Below are 17281 nucleotides of genomic sequence, written 5' to 3'. Positions count from 1 at the left end.
CCACATTCCTGTGCCCAGTCTACAGGATATCTCTGGCTAGAATTCCAGACCCATGCTGACTTCATACATTTCACATTCTTGCTGACCTCCTTCCAGTCTGCTACTGCACTTGCCAAACAAGACACAGTGTCCACTGACAAACTCTCTTGCATTCAACCCCCTCACTGTCTCTTTGCCACATTCAATTCCCTCAAATTTCTTTTGCCTCCTGCACCCCCTCCCTTCACGCTCTGTTTAGACTATGGCTGACTACTACCATGACAAGATTCATAAAATTAGTCTCAAGTTCTCAACTAGGTCATCTCTACTTCTGTCTCTCCTACCTTATTCTTCTTCCCTTCCCCAGGTTCCTGTCATCTTCTCCTTTTCTGAAATCACAGTAAAGGAAACTCACCATCTTCTCCTTCAAACTCACTACTTGTTCCTCTGATTCCATTCCTATCCACCTCTTCAGCTCTATTTTCTTTGCAGTCAACCCTTCCATCTGTCACATCCTCAAGATATAATTTTCCACTGCAACTGTTCCTTCTCCCTTCAGAGTTGGTGTGATCGCTACACTCCTCAAAAAACCCTGGATCCTTCTTGCTCTGCTATCTATTGTCCCATCTTCCTCCTTCTTTTTTGCTTTCAAACCATTTGCAAAGCATTACCTTTGATGCAAATGTTTTGACTTTCTTTCATCTCAAGCCATTCTCGATCCACTCCAAACTGGCTTTTACCCTCCTCATTCCACAGAACAGCCCTTGGCAAAGGCTCCAATAACCTATTCATGGCTAAAACCAAAGGCCTTTATACAATCCTTATTCTCTTTGATCTATTGGCTTCTTTTGACACTGTTGATTACCATCTACTACTTGATACTCTCTCCTTACTTAGATTTCTGGACTTGCTCTGTCTTAGTTATTTTTTTGCCTCTCCCATTGTTCTTTTAGTATTGCCATCTGGCAGATCCTCCTCTAGTGCCATCCCACTATAAATTGGTGTGCCTCAGAGCTCTGTTCTGGGGCAATTTTCTCTTCTCTCTGTATACTAATTCCCTTGGTACTCTGATCTCCTTTCATGGCTTTCAATATCATCTTTATACAAGTGAATCCCAGATTTTCCTCTCTGCACTATTAATGTTATCAGGAATTTAGTCCCAAATCTCAGCCTGCTTGTCTAACATTGCTGCCTGAATGTCCCACTGTCGCCTTAAACTCAACATGGCCAAGACAGAGTTCCTTATTTTTCTCCCCAAGCTGACTTCCCCTCTTCCTTCCTTTCTTTGTTTCTGTGGATAATACTATAATCCTCCTAGTCCCCTAAACCCATAACCTTGCAATCATTCTTGACTCCTCTCCCTCCTTCTATACACATATCCAAAACACTGCTAAAATGTTTCATTTTCTTTCTCTATAACATCACCAAAATCCATTCCTTCATTTCTTAATACCCTACCAGAATCCTTATCCATTTTCTCATCACTTCTTGCTTAGGCTATTGCAACATGCTCCTCGCAGGTCTCCCAGTGAGCCATCTCTGTCCACTGCAATCCATCCAAAATTCAGTTGCATGACTCCCATCTTCTTAAGTCACTAATTGATTTCTTATCGTTTTCCACATACATTCAAGTTCCTCTTACTCACCTACAGGATCCTTCTCTCTGCAGTTCCTCACTACCTCTTCTCACTTATCTTTCCCTATACCCTACTTGTTAACTCTGCTCATGAAGCAAGTCACTCCTATCTATGCTCTTCTTCTGTACTGCCAATTTCCAACTCCTTGTTTTCCACCTGGCTGCACTATATGCTTGAAATAGACTTCCTGGATTGGTGCGTTGTGCTCCCTCTTTTGCATTATTTAAATTCAGTCTAAAAAGCCACCTTTTTGAAGCTGCTTCTAAACCCGATTATTCTGCTTAAAATCTTATTGATTTTAACCATTTTCTTAATAAATGAAATTCTCCAAATCTTCATATCTTGATTAAGTTGTAAGATATACTAAGAAGACATTATCTCTTATATGTTTGTTTGCATAGAGCACCAAATACTTCGGGGAGCACTATAGAAGTGATAAATAGTAGTAATAGTAGTATTAAGAAGTGGAAGTTAAATGGCACCACAAAGTCCTTGCTTAGATCAGGCAGTCCATCCAGCTGGATGACTGTTACGTGTACCAGCCGCGGCAGACCCGTGGCTTGGTCCCTTCACCTCTCTCAAGTGAATCCAGTGCCTGGTCCCTCATCTTTGGCAGTGGTAGGCTGCCGGCTCCATCCTCGGGCCTCCCCTGATGCCTCTGGCTCCGCTACAGACCCTGGTACCTCCGGTTCAGCTACAGCTCCTGGTGCTCTGCGTCAGGCCTCTCCGCATGCCCCGCGGAGAGATGCTACTTGGCACCATGCCCCTCCCTAGGTGCACACGCATCACTGTGACTTAAGTAGGGCCTGTGGCGGGAACCAAGCCACAGCACTGGATGATGATGTCAGCAGAGCTCTAGTATATAAGCCCGGGCTTTGCTTCCTAGCATTGCCTTTGCAACAGGTCTCCTCACTGGTCGAGTACACGTTGCCTCCTGAGAGATTCTCCTCGTTCCTGTGTTCCTGATCCTCGCTGACTCCTGTCCCTGGTTTCCTCGTTCCTGTGTTCCTGTTCTCCAACCTACCCTTGGATTGCCTTCTTGGATCTTGACCTCTGCTTTGCCTGACCATGCTGTTGGCTCTCTCCAAGCCCCGACCTCTGCTTTGCCTGACCACGCTGTTGACTCTCTCCAAGCCTGGACCTCTGCTTTGCCTGTCCATGCCATTGACTCTCTCCAGACCCAGACCTCTGCATTGCCTGACTACTCTGTTGCCTCTCTCCAGATCCAGACCACTGCATTGACCTCGCTTAGACCTCAACCTTGCTAGCCACCGCTTCCAGATTGCCACCAGCCCTGACTCAAGCTTGCCCTATGACACATCTTCAGTCTACGTCCTGGACTTGGCCTATTCAGGCTTCGGCCTGTTCTTGCTCGGGCGCCCCCTGTCTGATTTTTGCTCCTTTGGCGCCCGGGTCTTCGGGACTCTGCCTCGTCCAGTACAGACTGTACTAGTTCTCTTTTGCTGTCTCTGGGCTGACCTCGATCCTTCCATCGACGATGACATATGGAGGCCCACCTAAGTCCAGCCAGCCCTGGTACCCAAAGGCTCAACCCACGGGGAATGAGGGCTGGTATTGGTGAAGCACCAGGCAGCCTCCGTCCATCAGCCCACTCTACCTGCCGACGGTGGGGACCTGTAGGACTCTTCCTATGGGTTGCGTCAATCTCACCTCGGCCCAAGGGTCCATCTCCGGCGCAATAATGACTGAACAAGGAGGAGACTGATCAGGGAGGCAACCAAGAAACCAATGACAGCTTTGAAAGAATTAATGGCTTCCATAGCCAAGACTATTCAAAGTGTGCTTGTGACAATGATTTCCTCTCCACTAAGCTGGCCTTTATGGTAATGTAGCAAGAAGGAAGCAATTATTCAAGAAAGCACACCTTAAATCCTGTTTGAAGTGTATAAAGGAACACTCAAATGATACCATAGCCATGTGGCAAAACATTTTGTGGTCTGACAAAACTAATATAGAACTTTTGGCTATATACAAGGCATTACATTTGGTGCAAACCAAGCACAGCATATCACCCAGAGAAAAACAGCATCCCTACTTTGAAGCATGGTGTTGACAGCATCATGTTATGGGAATGTTCTCCATCTGCAGAAGGGACAAGGAAAGGAGAAAAGCACAGAAATTTCCTTGAGGAAGCCTGCTGCTCTTTGCAAAAAAGCTGAAACTGTTAGAGTAGTTCACCTGTCAGCATTACAATGACCTGAATCACACAGCCAAAGCTATACTGGAGTAGCTAAGGAACAAAAAGGTTAACATCTTAGAGTAGCCCAATTAGAGTCCTGACCTCAAACCAATCGAAAATCTATGGCTTCACATGTAGATTGCTGTCCAACAGCTCTCTCCAAGGAACTTGATAGAGCCTGAGCAGTTTTAAAGAAGGATAATGGTGTAATAGTGACAAATCTAGGTGTCTATATGTGGTGGCCTCTTAGCCAGCAGATTCACAGATGTAACTACTTGCAAAGATGCTTCCATCAAGCAATGAAACAAGTGCCATACTAGCTTAGACCAAAGGTCCATCAAGCCAGCATTGCGTCTCTGACAGTGGCCAATTCAGGTCAGAAGTAGCAGGCTAGATCCCAAAGAATAGATCCGGAACTTCTTGCTCATAACCAGGTATAAACCGTGGCTTTCCCAAGCCTACATAGATAATCATGGTTTATGGATTTTTCCTCTAGGTGATTGTCTAAACTCTTTTGGAACCCAGCTATGCTATTTTTTTTTTACCAAATCCTCTGGCAACAAATTCCACAGTTTGTGTGCTAAGTGAAAAGATACTTTCTCTAATTTGTTCTAAATGTGCTACTTAGAATGTCCTTTAATCCTAGTACTGTTTGGAAAGGTAAATATCTGTTCCCTGTTTACCTCTTCCACCCCACGCAAGTTTTATAGATTTCTATCATATCTCCTCGGAGCCATCTCTTCTCCAGGATGAAGTGCCCTCACCTCTTTAGCCTTTGATATCCTCTGTTTTATTTAACATTTTTCTCTAATAATACCTAACATTCTATTTGCTTTTTTGACTGTTGCCTTGCGCTGAACTAAGAATCTCAAACTATTGTCCACAATGACTCCACAGTGACTGGCATCACGTAATATGGAACCCAGCATTGTGTACCTGTAGTCTGGATTATTCTTCCCTAAATGCATCACTTTGCGCTTGTCCACATTAACTTCATCTGCCATTTAGATACTAAGTCTTTAGGTTTTGCCTGGTCCTTTTGCAATTTCTCACAGTTGGCTTGTGATCTAATGAAATTGAATGATTTTTGTCTCATCTGTGAATTTGATCACCTCACTCTTAACTTCCTCAGGGGCTGGACTCTGGGGACTAGAGATTTATCCCATTGGGGGGTGGGAGGTAGAGATAAGTTGGATTTCAGTTTTGTTTTTGGATACAAACATACTTTGTCCCCCAATAAAACAATTTTGGCCCTGAAAAATATGAAGTATGACATGTTGATGAGTGGGAAAAAACCTTATTTAAAAATATGCACGTGTAATGCACTGACATAACAAATGTGAATAATGTTCAAGGGAGTGTAGACTTCTGATAGACACCGAAGGTCCTTTGGGCTTTTATCTCATTGTGTGTCTATGTGAGAAAAGCTTACAGGTAAATTTTCAAAGGAGTTATGCATGTAAATGTAACATACTATCATAGCAATTTTCAAAAGCCCACTTATATGAGTAAAGTGCATTTACATATGTAAAACCCAGTTTTACATGAGTAAATGCTTTTCAACATCAGGCCCTTAGTGAGTCAGGGCCTCAATTCACATTGTTTTGTTTTGGGTTTGTTTGTTTTTTACAGCTATTTGAACTCTGTCTTGATTTGTACATACTATAAATGATTGAAAAAAGGGAAATATGGGGGAAATTTTCAGTTCATATGAATTCTCCAGGGTAAATTTTAAAAGCCATTCTGTTGCTAAAACAATGCTAGATCTGTGGAAATGGGCTTTTAGAAAATTGACTACTCTATATGTAGGTAAAAGTATACATCTAGGTCTACTATACATGTACTGTAATCGGCAGCAGGGACAGGTTTTTCTGGGGTGATGTCTACACATACATGCATACATTTGTATTTTCAAAAATATGGGGTGAATTTTAAAAGTGTTGCTTGTGTTAAAAGGCTCATATATGCGATTATATAGGTTGCGCATGAGCATCACATATTTTAAAAGCTACAAATTAAACGCGTATATATGTGGGTGTGAGTAAAATAAAAGGTTGGAGTTAGGTGGTATCAGGGGCATTTCTGGGGTGAGCCCAACAGTTATGTGCGTAAGTCCATATTTTAAATCTGGTAGACGCAGCGAGTAGTGGGCTGTTAGTAGCATATGTTTACTTCCGCTCTTGATGAGATGTAAGTCTGCATAAATTTCTGTTCAAGCCTAACACAACTGAGTGAGGTATCTGGGTTAACTGGGAGTTATACAAGCTGAATAACCAGAGGGGTCAGGATGACCTCGAGACAGACTGGGCAAACTGGAGGATTGATTGGTAAAACTGGGAATGTCCTTCACGCGAGCATGTTTTAAATTCCGCTTATCTGCATGCGTTAAAGCCAATAAAATCCTAAGAAAGAAACACAAAGTATGTTTGCTTGAGTAACAGCTTAATTAGGCGCACACATACACGCAGTGGGGCGGATTTTCATACGCACATAACCCAGAAAACCCGCTCCTGCGCGTGTCAAGCCTATTTTGCATAGGCTCAGCGACGCGTGCAAGCCCCGGGACGCGTGTATGTCCCGGGACTTTGAAAAAGGGGCGGGGCGCCGGTCTGGGGGCGTTCCAGGGGAGTTTTACTAAGTAATTTTGAAAATTAGCGTAAAGTCTGTAGGTAAAAGATATCCACAAACTTTGCACCAATGCAGGCTGTTACAAAATTACCCCTTAAAAAAGCAGTGTGCAAAGTAAAATTAACCCTCTAGTTTTAATGAATACAACAATCCTTTATATAAAAGCTCAATTATACTGTGCAGCATTTATTTAGCTCTCTTTTCTTACAGAGCAGAATTGCTCATAGTTAATTTTTCAATTGCATTGAGCAGAGATAGACTTTCCACTATCATAGTACAGGCAAGTTTTCATTTTCTCACCTTGATCCTAAAGAAGGACCCTGTATTACTGCATGCTAGAGCTTATCCTTGATGTCCTTCTTAGTACATGCCAAATAATTAATTGACTGAATACTCTAATTCCGCATGAATGATTTATTGAATTCCCCTTCAGTGCCAACGAGCAACTGGCAATACAGAATGATCATCTGCTGTAGTCTTCAGCTTTTTGCTGCTGGTTAGGGTGGTATTCAAATTCATTGTCTTCATTAATCTGAGGTCTGGAATATGCTTTTTCTCTAACAATGAGGAGTATTCATTGGAATTAATACTAAAATATTAATGGCAGCTGTTAGGAAACCAGAATTTTCAAAATCAGGAGACAAATATGATAGTGTAATATTTAAGTTATTCAGCCAGCCTTGACTGTGAAATAAATCATACCCTGTATATTGACAGATGCTGCATCCCTATTTCAGACAAATAGATGGCATTCATTTAATTTTAAAACTGCATAGTTTTTTATAATATTGTGCATAAGTTAGTCAGAAAATATGTGCATAAGTTACACCAATTTCCAAACAAACGTATATGCATAAGTCCACTTTGAAAATTATCCCAGCTAAACTATGCAAACCCACTTGCACCTGCTATTGGGGCACATAGTTTTGCCAAAAGAATTAACATGTATAATTTGCGGGTAATTTTCAAAGGGATTTCTGCAGTTAAAGTAGTGTTTTGCTCTCAGAAATGCCACTTCAGAAAACTGTGCAATCAACATGTGCATAAAATTATGCATATACACACATCTTGCATATATTTTTATGTGCATTCCAAGGGATGGAGTCTAGGCAGGTTTGGGGCTTTATTTTTATCTGTATTAAGATTTATGTATCACTTATATACACCAAGGGCTAAACGATGTACAATAATAATATACATAAATACAATCTAACAAAACAATACATCACCTTAAATATAGTCAACTACATAAAATTAAATAAAAACAAAGAAAAACTAAAACAATAAATATCAAATAAAACAAAAACATGAATGAGATGAACCATGCAGCTTAAAACAGAGCTAAAAAGCCAATATCATTAAAAATATGCCTGCCTAAATAACGTTTTTAACATGGACTTACAGGCATACTTTTTTATTTTAAAAAGTATGCACGTAAACTCTCTCTGTGTGTTGTTTTGCCAGGATAATTTTCAAAGCAGACTAATACGCATAAATCCACTTTGAAAATTGGTATAACTTATGCATATATCTGCCAACTAGCTTGAGTGCAATGTTACAAAAATTATCCCTTTTAAAATAAAAAAAAAATTTGCATGCATATATATCCCAACATTCCCATGAAGGTACATCCTGGAATGCTTCCCACATGTGTGTGTAACATTACATGCATACAGTGTGTGCCATCATTTTGTGCAAATATCTGCTGCACAGTTTTCTAAAGGGCCATATCATCTTTTGGTCTACAGTTAAAATGGGCTGCTTTTTCTTTTGGATTTGATTTCCCTTGCTCTGACCAGATGTTTCAACTTCTTCTTTAAAATGTATTTTCTTACCTACTGTATATAATATCCATGAAAAAAGAAAAGCTAAGAGGCAGAATTTAAAAGCCTGGCGTGTGGAAATCCCGGGAGATACGCGCGTGGCTGGGCTGCATGTGCGCCAAGCACATTTTCCAAGCGGCCCGGCCACGAACGTATCTCCCGGTATGCGTGGAAGTGCCAGACTTTTAAAAAGGGGAGGGCCGGGGGCGGGGCCAACCGTTAGGCGCTGTCCCACTGAAGCATGTGCCTGCAGCCACCTGGCACACGGAAGCTACTACTGCTCCGGAGAGCAAGGAAGTAGCCAAAAAATTAAAAAAAGGTTGGAGGTTTTAGAGGTTTGGGAGGAGAGGAGAAGAGGGAGGAAGGATAGGTAGATGGGTTAATGAAGTTCCCTCCCAGTCCGCTTCTTTATTGGAGTGGACTGGGATGGCCCGTTCTCGTTGCCGCATGCATCAAAAAATATTCCTCCCTTTCCGCACGCGAATCTGCACTTACATGCACATGCACGCGGGTAGCTAATTTTGTATCATGCACGCATCAATGCACGCATGTTATAAAATTGACGCGTCCATGTGTGCGTGCCGGGAACTTGCGTGCACATGGACGCCAGCGAGCCCTTTTTAAAATTTACCTTTATGCTTTTCTTTTTATGTTGATGCAGAAAGGAAGAAAAGCCTTGGAGAATCAGGCCTCAGATGAGTAAATCTACTCCAGACTGCTGTAGTCAAAATACATTAATAATAAGAGTATTTGTGTAGTTCACATCTTTAAGTTAGAATCATGGTTCCCAGGTTTTGCTCAGAAAATGTTGCAGGTCATATTGCTTGGTAATGTCAAGAATTTAATGATTTACCCATGAAAAAAATAAATATATAGTATTCTCTCTCTTTCCAGGTTCATCCTTGCGTCAAGCCTTCAGCCAGATTGGATGCTGATGTTGTTTTTTGTTCACACTCATTTGACTGTGACAGTGACAATCGGGTTACTTCTAATACCTAAGGTACCCTGATTGTAATTTAGCCCTTTGTACATTTTAGAGATTATCTCAGTACTACTGCAGAATGCTTGCCATAAGAGAAAAAGGAGGGAGAGGGGGGAAAGGCATGGGAAATGCAAAAGAATTGTCTGGTCACCTTATAAAGAAATTTTATAGCACTGTCTTCATTGGTCATTAAGATCCATCTCAAATCCCTATCTGACTTCAATGTAAGGGCTTTTTTTCAGTAAAAAAAAAAAAAAAAATCTGCAAAATTGTTTGCAATTCTTTAATTGTACATGTTCTTAAAAAGATACAATAAAAGAGAAGATGTATTTTTGTGAAACACAATACTAGGGTGAAGAAGAAGTTAAAGAAGGAGAAAGTATTAGAATATTTTTTAATAAGGTTAAGAGTTAATATGTTTCGTAGATGATAGGAGAGCTGTAGGTTATAAGCAGGCCAGTAGAAAACTATATGTCTGCGTTTGTGTAAGACAAGGAAGGGGCAGGATGGGGAAACTGTGGGTTTCTGCATACACACACAAAAAAAGATTAAATAAGCTGAAATAAATATCACCAATACAGGAGTCATTTTGATTCACTGGAAGGCTGACTAACCATAAACCTAGCATTGTGGTACAATAGAATTAGATCTGTCATTGTAGGCCTATTGCCATAAGATAAAACTTAGCACCTCAGTTGATTATGACCTCCAAAATTCAAATTGAAATTTATATTTTATATTCCACAAGTCCAGTTATTCAAAGCAGTAGCATATACAATATTAGATCCAAGATGGCAGCTAGGAGGAGCCTGCTGTAAGTGTTCCTTTGACGTTGGTGGTTTCTTTTCTTATCAAATTTTTTCTTTTTTGATCTTTATTATGGTCAAAAGGAAGGGGAAAGTGAGGAGATTTCTCTCCAGCACCTCATCAGAGAGCCCACGGTGCCTGCTGCCTATGTTGGAGGACCTGAGCCTTTCACCTTCCATTGTCTCACATTCTAAATCAGCTACAGGGGTGAGCATGAAGGCATCTGCCAGCTTAATTTGGACACTTCATTGAGTCTAAGCAAGGACGCCATTCTGCAAGCTCTTAAGGTGCAGATCTGCATCTGTTGTGCAAGGCGCTCTGTCAGCAGGAAGTGACGGCATTGATAGCATATAGTTGGAGGGAACTGCAGTCGTGGAGCCCACTGAATTTGTCTGGCATTGTGGCAGGATTGTGTAAGTAGTTGGTGAGGGCAGCAGAAGGGGAGACTTGTTACAATCTACCGTTATGAGTGGAGGAGATGGCATCAATGTTAAAAGAGGAAGGATCCGCTACAGCTACTAGTGTTGGTGCTGCTTTAGCTGATATCAGAGTGAAAGCTCCTTTTCTGTATTACTCCACCATCACTTTAGACTCTATCTGGACAATTTTAGTCTCATTGGAGGAGTCAGTTTCTACATCGTTGACTGTTTCTAAGGATGTTTTGCTAAGGTACAGCCTCTAGCCACTATTCTGGAGGGGTACGATAAGAGGTTTGGGACTCTTGAACATCACATCTCTCAAGTGTTTACAATCCAGCTGAGAATTGTCCAAGACAAGAATATGATACACAAGAAACTAAAAGATATATGTTACGCCGGAGGTGGACCCTTGGACCGAGGTGGGGTTGACACAACCCATAGGTAGGGACCTACGGGTCCCCACCGTCAGCAGGCGGAGTGGGCTGATGAACAGAGGCTAGCTGGAGCTTCACCAAGACCAGCCCTCGTTCGCTTGCGGGTTAAGCCTTTGGGTGCCTGGGCCGGCTGGATTTAGGTGGGCCTCTGTATGTAGTCGATGTAGAGATCGGTTCAGCCCAGAGACACCAGGTGAGAGATGGTACAGTCTTACACTGGACAAGGTAGTGTCCTGGAGACTCGGGCGCCAAAGGAACAGAGGCAGACAGGGGGCACTCGAACAAGAGCAGGCCGAAGCCTGAATAGACCAAGTCCAGGAAGTAAGCTGGAGAAGCGTCGGAGAACAGGCTTGAGTCAGGGCTGGCAGCAATCCAGAGGCAGTGGCAAGCAAGGCTAAGGTCTGATCACGGAGATAGTCAAGTGTAGTCAAACGATGCGAAGAACCGGGTCTGGAGATAGGCAGTAGAGTAGTCAGGCGAAGCAGAGGTCTGGGTCTGGAGATAGGCAGTAGCGTAGTCAGGCGAAGCAGAGGTCTGGGTCTGGAGATGGGCAGTAGCGTAGTCAGGCGAAGCAGAGGTCTGGGTCTGGAGAGAATCAATGGCGAGGTCAGGCGAAGCAGAGGTCTGGGCTTGGAGAGAGTCAATGGCGTGCTCAGGCAAAGCCGAGGTCCAGGCTTGGAAAGAGTCAATGGCGTGGTCAGGCGATACAGGGTCCGGGCTTGGAGAGAGTCAATGACGTGGTCAGGCAAAGCAGAGTCAAAGTCTGTGTAGCCAATCCGAGGTATGGAGCAAGACAAGAACAAGGAGACAGGAACCAGGAACAATGAGGAACAGGAACACAGGAGTGAGTCGAATCTCTAGGAGACAACGAGTACTCAACCAGCGAGGAGACATGTTGCAAAGGCAAAACTAGGGAGGGGAGCCTGCACTTAAATACTGAAGCTCCGTCAATGTCATCATCCGGGGCCGTGGCTAGGTTCCCGCCGCGGTCCCTATTTAAACATCAGTGATGTGCTCGCCTAGGGAGGGGCGCAGCCCTGAGAAGGAGCATCTCTCCGCGGGCCACGCAGAAAGGCCCGATGAGAAGCAATGGACATGGTGGCTGGACCGGGAATGCCGGGGACTGCAGCTGGAACAGAGGCACCGGTGGTGGCCAGAGGACATAGCTGACGGCCCACCACCACCAGTGAAGAGGAACCAGGAGCAGGAGTTGCTGTAGAAAGGTGAGGGGACCGTGCCCCGGGTCTGCCATGGACTGCACGTGTAACAGTAGCCCCCCCCCCTTGGAGGTCGGGGTTTGCCCGGATGGGCACGATGAAAGTTCTTCACGGAGAGGGTGGTGGATGCCTGGAATGCCCTTCCGAAGGAAGTGGTGAAGACCAGAACTGTGAAGGACTTCAAAGGGGCGTGGGATAAACACTGTGGATCCATAAAATCAAGAGGCCGTCAATAAAGAGTGGGTGGCTCGCCAGAATGACGGCTACTGCCTGGAGACAATACCCTTATTCAATAAACATACACATGGTTACTGTGACTCCAACATCGCTCTAAGCTACAACAGCAAGAGGAAATGTGGAAAAAAGGATTCGCACTCACAAAGTGGGGAGTAGCTGGCTTGTTACGGCGGTTACTACCCCAAACCAAATAAGCTTGATACTTCACTTTCAATGCATATCCAGCATAGCTCTCTGCTTCAACGGCAGGGGAGAAGAAAAACTGATACTTCACGCATATCCAGCATAGCTCTCTGCTTCAACGGCAGGGGAGAAGAAAAATTGATACTTCACGCATATCCAGCATAGCTCCCTGCTTCAACAGCAGGGGAGAAGAAAAACTGATACTTCACGCATATCCAGCATAGCTCTCTGCTTCAACAGCAGGGGAGAAGAAAAAAGGATTCGCACTCACAAAGCGGGGAGTAGCTGGCTTGTTACGGCGGTTACTACCCCAAACCAAATAAGCCTGATACTTCACTTTCAATGCATATCCTGCTTCAACGGCAGGGGAGAAGAAAAACTGATACTTCACGCATATCCAGCATAGCTCCCTGCTTCAACGCAGGGGAGAAGAAAAACAACCAATAAGGGCTGAATAACACAGTCTGGGTAAAACAAATAAGCATGGGTGTAGCTTGCTTATTGCGGCGGTTACTTACCCTACTACCCATAACTAATCAAGCTTGATATTTCACTTGGTTGCAGCTCCATCACTGCTCTCTACATTAATGGTGGGGGTGGAAGGGAAATAGAACCAAAGAGATAAGAGAAACAGATAAGTATGAGAAAAAAATGTGAAGCTTGCTGGGCAGACTGGATGGGCCGTTTGGTCTTCTTCTGCCGTCATTTCTATGTTTCTATAGGACGAGGGTTTTGTCCAGGATATTTCGAGCTGGTTCCCATGAATTTTCTTCGGGTCCATAACCCTCCCAAGAAAGGAGGTATTCCCACCAGCGGTCTCTGCGGCAGACGTCGAGAACTTCATGTACTTTGTAGGTCGTATCAGTCTCAGCCACCAAAGGAGGTGGTTCGGGAGCCTTTCGGAAAGGCCAGGACAAGACGACTGGTTTTAGAAGAGATACGTGAAATCTATTATGCATTCCCAGCATAGGAGGCAGCTGCAGCTGGCATGTAATGGGTCCATTGCTTCAGGTGTCTGTAAAAGGTTCAGTGTACCTTGGATCGAACCTTTGAGAAGGTATTTTGAGTCGGATATACCAAGTGCTCAACCAGACTTTCTGGCCAGGAAGGAATTCAGGAGCCAGGCGTCAGTGACTGTCAGCAGTTCTCTTGGCCCGGGAAGCAGCTTGATGTAAGCGAAGGTTCGTCTGTTCCCATAAAGCCTTGAGGGCATCGTGGTTGTTTTCAGTAGACGATGGAGAACAGTGATGTGCCTGTAGCTGTGGCGATGTGGGAGTTGTGAGAAAACACCGCTCAAGGAAGAAGTTCAGACCAATTGTCTTGGCGGTCATTAATGTAAGCACGTAAGAAGGCCTTTAAAGAGCAATTCATTAGCTCAGCTTGTCATTTGGCCTGAGGGTGGTAAACAGTTGTTAGACTGATGTTAATACCGAATTTTCGACAAAGAGTGCGCAAATACCTAGCAACGAATTGTGGACCTCTATCAGAGCAATATCCTTGGGTAGGCCATATAATCTGAAGATGTGACGGAAGAATAGGCGTGCCAGTTCAGGAGCAGATGGTAGGCCCCGTAGAGGGATGAAATGGGCCATTTTTGAAAATCGGTCTATGGTTACCCATATAACGGTATTACCCTTGGATGGAGGCAAGTCCACGATGAAATCCATAGACAGGTGGGTCCACGGTTCCTCGGGAGCTGGAAATGGTTGAAGTAGGCCCCAAGTTCGACCGACCGGGAGTTTTTGTTGCGCACAAGTGTTACGGGATTCGACGTATGCTTTAGCGTCAGAGACCATAGTGGGCCACCAGAAGAACCGCTGGAGCAGCGCCAAGGTTCATGCTCGCCCCGGGTGACCAGCAAACTTAGAATCATGTGCCCACCGGAGGACCCTTTCTTGGAGTCGTCGGGGCATGACAGTCTTCCCAGTAGGGACTGGGTGAGTAGCGGATAGGCAAATACAAGTTGGGTCTATTATGTAACCGGGTTCTTCCGGAGTATCTTCAGGCTCAAAAGAGCGTGATAGGGCATCTGCCCAGAGGTTTTTCTCAGCTGGACGGTAGCGAAGCTCAAAGTTAAACCTGGAAAAGAATAAGGCCCATCAGGCCTGACGGGCATTGAGACTCTGGGCATGGCTCAAATGTTCCAGGCTCTTATGGTCAGTGAATACGATGAATTTGTGTTGCGCGCCCTCTAACCATGGGCGCCATTCTTCAAGAACTAATTTGATGGCAAGTAACTCACGATCTCCGATACTATAGTTCTGTTCCGCAGATGAGAACTTACAAGAGTAGAAGGAACATGGGACTGTAGATCCGGAAGTGGTGCGTTGGCTCAGGACCGCCCCAGCCCCAGTTGCGGAGGCATCCACTTCAACTTGAAATGGGCGGTTTGGCTCTGGATGATGAAGACAAGACCCTGCCTGGAAAACTTCTTTAAGGCGGTGGAAGGCTGTGATGGCTTGAGGAGTCCAATTTCGAGTGTCTTGGCCCTTGCAAGTTAATGCAGAGGGGCAGACAAAGTGGAATAGTGTGGAATAAAATGGCGATAATAATTTAGGAATCCCAGGAAATGCTGGAGAGCTTTAAGGCCCACGGGTTGTGGTCAATCCCGGATTCCTTTCAACTTAGCAGGGTGTAAGAGAATCCTCATTGGGAAATAATGTACCAAGGAATGGCAGACTGGATTTCTTGAATAAGCACTTATCCAACTTCACAAATAAGTGATTCTCACGAAGGCGTTGGAGGACGGTAAGGACATCAGTGCAGTGCATGGCCAGATCCTTCGAAAAGACAAGGATATCATCCAAGTACGCCACAACCTTGGTATACAGCAAATCTCTGAAAATCTCGTTCATCATTCGTTGGAAAACTGTGGGCGCATTACAGAGACTGAAGGGCATCACCAGGTATTCATAATGCTCATCTCGGGTGTTAAAGGCTGTCTTCCAAATGTCGTCAGGACGGATCCATACCAAGTTATACGCTCCGTGTAAATCTAACTTAGTGAATATTGATGCTCCACGCAAGCGATCGAAGAATTCCGAGATCAGCAGTAGAGGGTACTTGTATTTGCAGGTAATGGAGTTTAGGCTGTGATAGTCAATACATGGCCTGAGTGATCCATCCTTCTTGGTCACAAAAAAGACCCCTGCCCCGGCAGGAGAGGTAGAGGGGCGGATGAATCCCTTCGCAAGATTTTCTTGAATGTACTCCGTCATAGCCTTTGTCTCTGGGAGAGACAAAGGATAGGTGTGCCCTCGGAGAGGCGTGGTCCCAGGTAGAAGGTCTATGGGACAATCAAACCTCCGGAGAGGTGGGAGAAGATCTGCTTTTTGCTTGGAAAATACATCTTCGAAATCTGTGTAAGGAAGTGGTAGCCAGAGGAACCACAGATGGCAGTACCACTTTCAGTAGACAGGACTGGTGGCAGGCAGGACCCAACTCCACCAGTTGCAGTGAACGCCAATCAAATTGGGGAGAGTGACGTTGGAGCCATGGTAGTCTTAAGACTACTGGGTGGATAGATTTTTCCAGTACCAACAGTTCAAGTTCTTCCGTATAGAGGGCGCCAGTGTATAATTGAACTGGTTCAGTGGTAAGGGATATTCGACCGGGTAACGGTTCCCCGTAAATGGAAGCTATGCATAAGGAGGTTTCCAGAGGACGGGGTTTTATACCCAGAAGTTGAACTAGATCCTTAAGGATGAAATTACCTCCTGCTCCGGAATCTACCAGAACAAGAACTGGGAAGGACCGGGAGTCCCAGATCAGGGTGACCAGTACAGACAGTTGAGGGGCCGGAGAAGTTGCGCCCAAGTTCAGGACCCCTACTGAACTTAGGCTAGGAAGTTTCCCGGACAGACATGGCAAGTCTGTAGATGGTGGCCAGGTGCTCTGCAATACAGACATAGACCGGTTTGTCTCCGCCAGAGGCGCTCTTCCGGGGTCAGCTGCCCATAGCCCAACTGCATGGCCTCTTCTACCTTGGCCACAATGGAGACCCTACCCGAGGCAGGGCTGATGGTCGGTGGCGAACGAGATCTAACCCGAGAGGGCTTCTTGGGCATCTGACTCTCCCGGTGACGCTCATGGAGACGATGATCGATTTGGCCTGTCAAGTCTATAAGGTCCTCCAGAGAGGAAGGGAGCTCCCTTGCAGCCAACTCATCCTTCAGCTGCAAGGAAAGTCCATCCAGGTAGACAGCTCGTAGGCAGTCTTCCTGCCACGCGAGCTCAGAAGCCAAAGTCCAAAACTCAATGGTATAGTCGAAAAGACTTCTTTGACCTTGACGAAGAAGTAACAAGTTGGTGCTTGCCACGGCATGCCGCCTAGGATCATTAAAGGTCCGTCAAAACACAGCCACGAGGTGAAGCCAGTCCAGCGCCTTCCCTTCAAGACGAGACAGGATAAAGGTGACCTTGGTTAATTCGTCCTGGAAAACGGAAGGCTGCAGAGCGAATTGCATATAGCATTGGTTGATAAACCTCCAGCAGAGCTTGGAGTCACTGTTGAAACATGGGGGTGCTGGTAGGGCCAGCAGAGCTCGAGGCATTGACGATGATGGCTGTGGATGAAGAAGAGCTGGTATAAAAACCAGATTGCTGGTAAGGGCATTAAGCCGAGTGTGGAGGCGCCCAGTGGAAGAGGCCAAAGCCTCAAGAAACTACTACTGTTCTTGTACCTTGGATGCCAGGTCAGATATACCCTGGAGGGCACACGGCTCCACCATATCCA

At 44.9% G+C, this 17281-nt stretch overlaps 1 protein-coding gene across 1 annotated transcript in view; it reads left to right on the top strand.

Annotated features, from left to right (window-relative positions):
- The window catches only part of GPR158 (G protein-coupled receptor 158), a 654347-nt gene that overhangs the window by 622085 nt on the left and 14981 nt on the right, over positions 1-17281 (top strand). Inside the window, 1 exon segment of the mRNA XM_029587041.1 lies at positions 9162-9267. Within this exon segment, the coding sequence (XP_029442901.1) occupies positions 9162-9267 (106 nt within the window).

The sequence above is a fragment of the Rhinatrema bivittatum genome, chromosome 2 (assembly GCF_901001135.1).
Source record: "Rhinatrema bivittatum chromosome 2, aRhiBiv1.1, whole genome shotgun sequence".
NCBI classification, from domain to species: Eukaryota; Metazoa; Chordata; class Amphibia; order Gymnophiona; family Rhinatrematidae; genus Rhinatrema; species Rhinatrema bivittatum.
The sequence above is the reverse complement of the archived record's forward strand: the minus strand, read 5'-3'. Positions and strand labels throughout refer to the sequence as shown.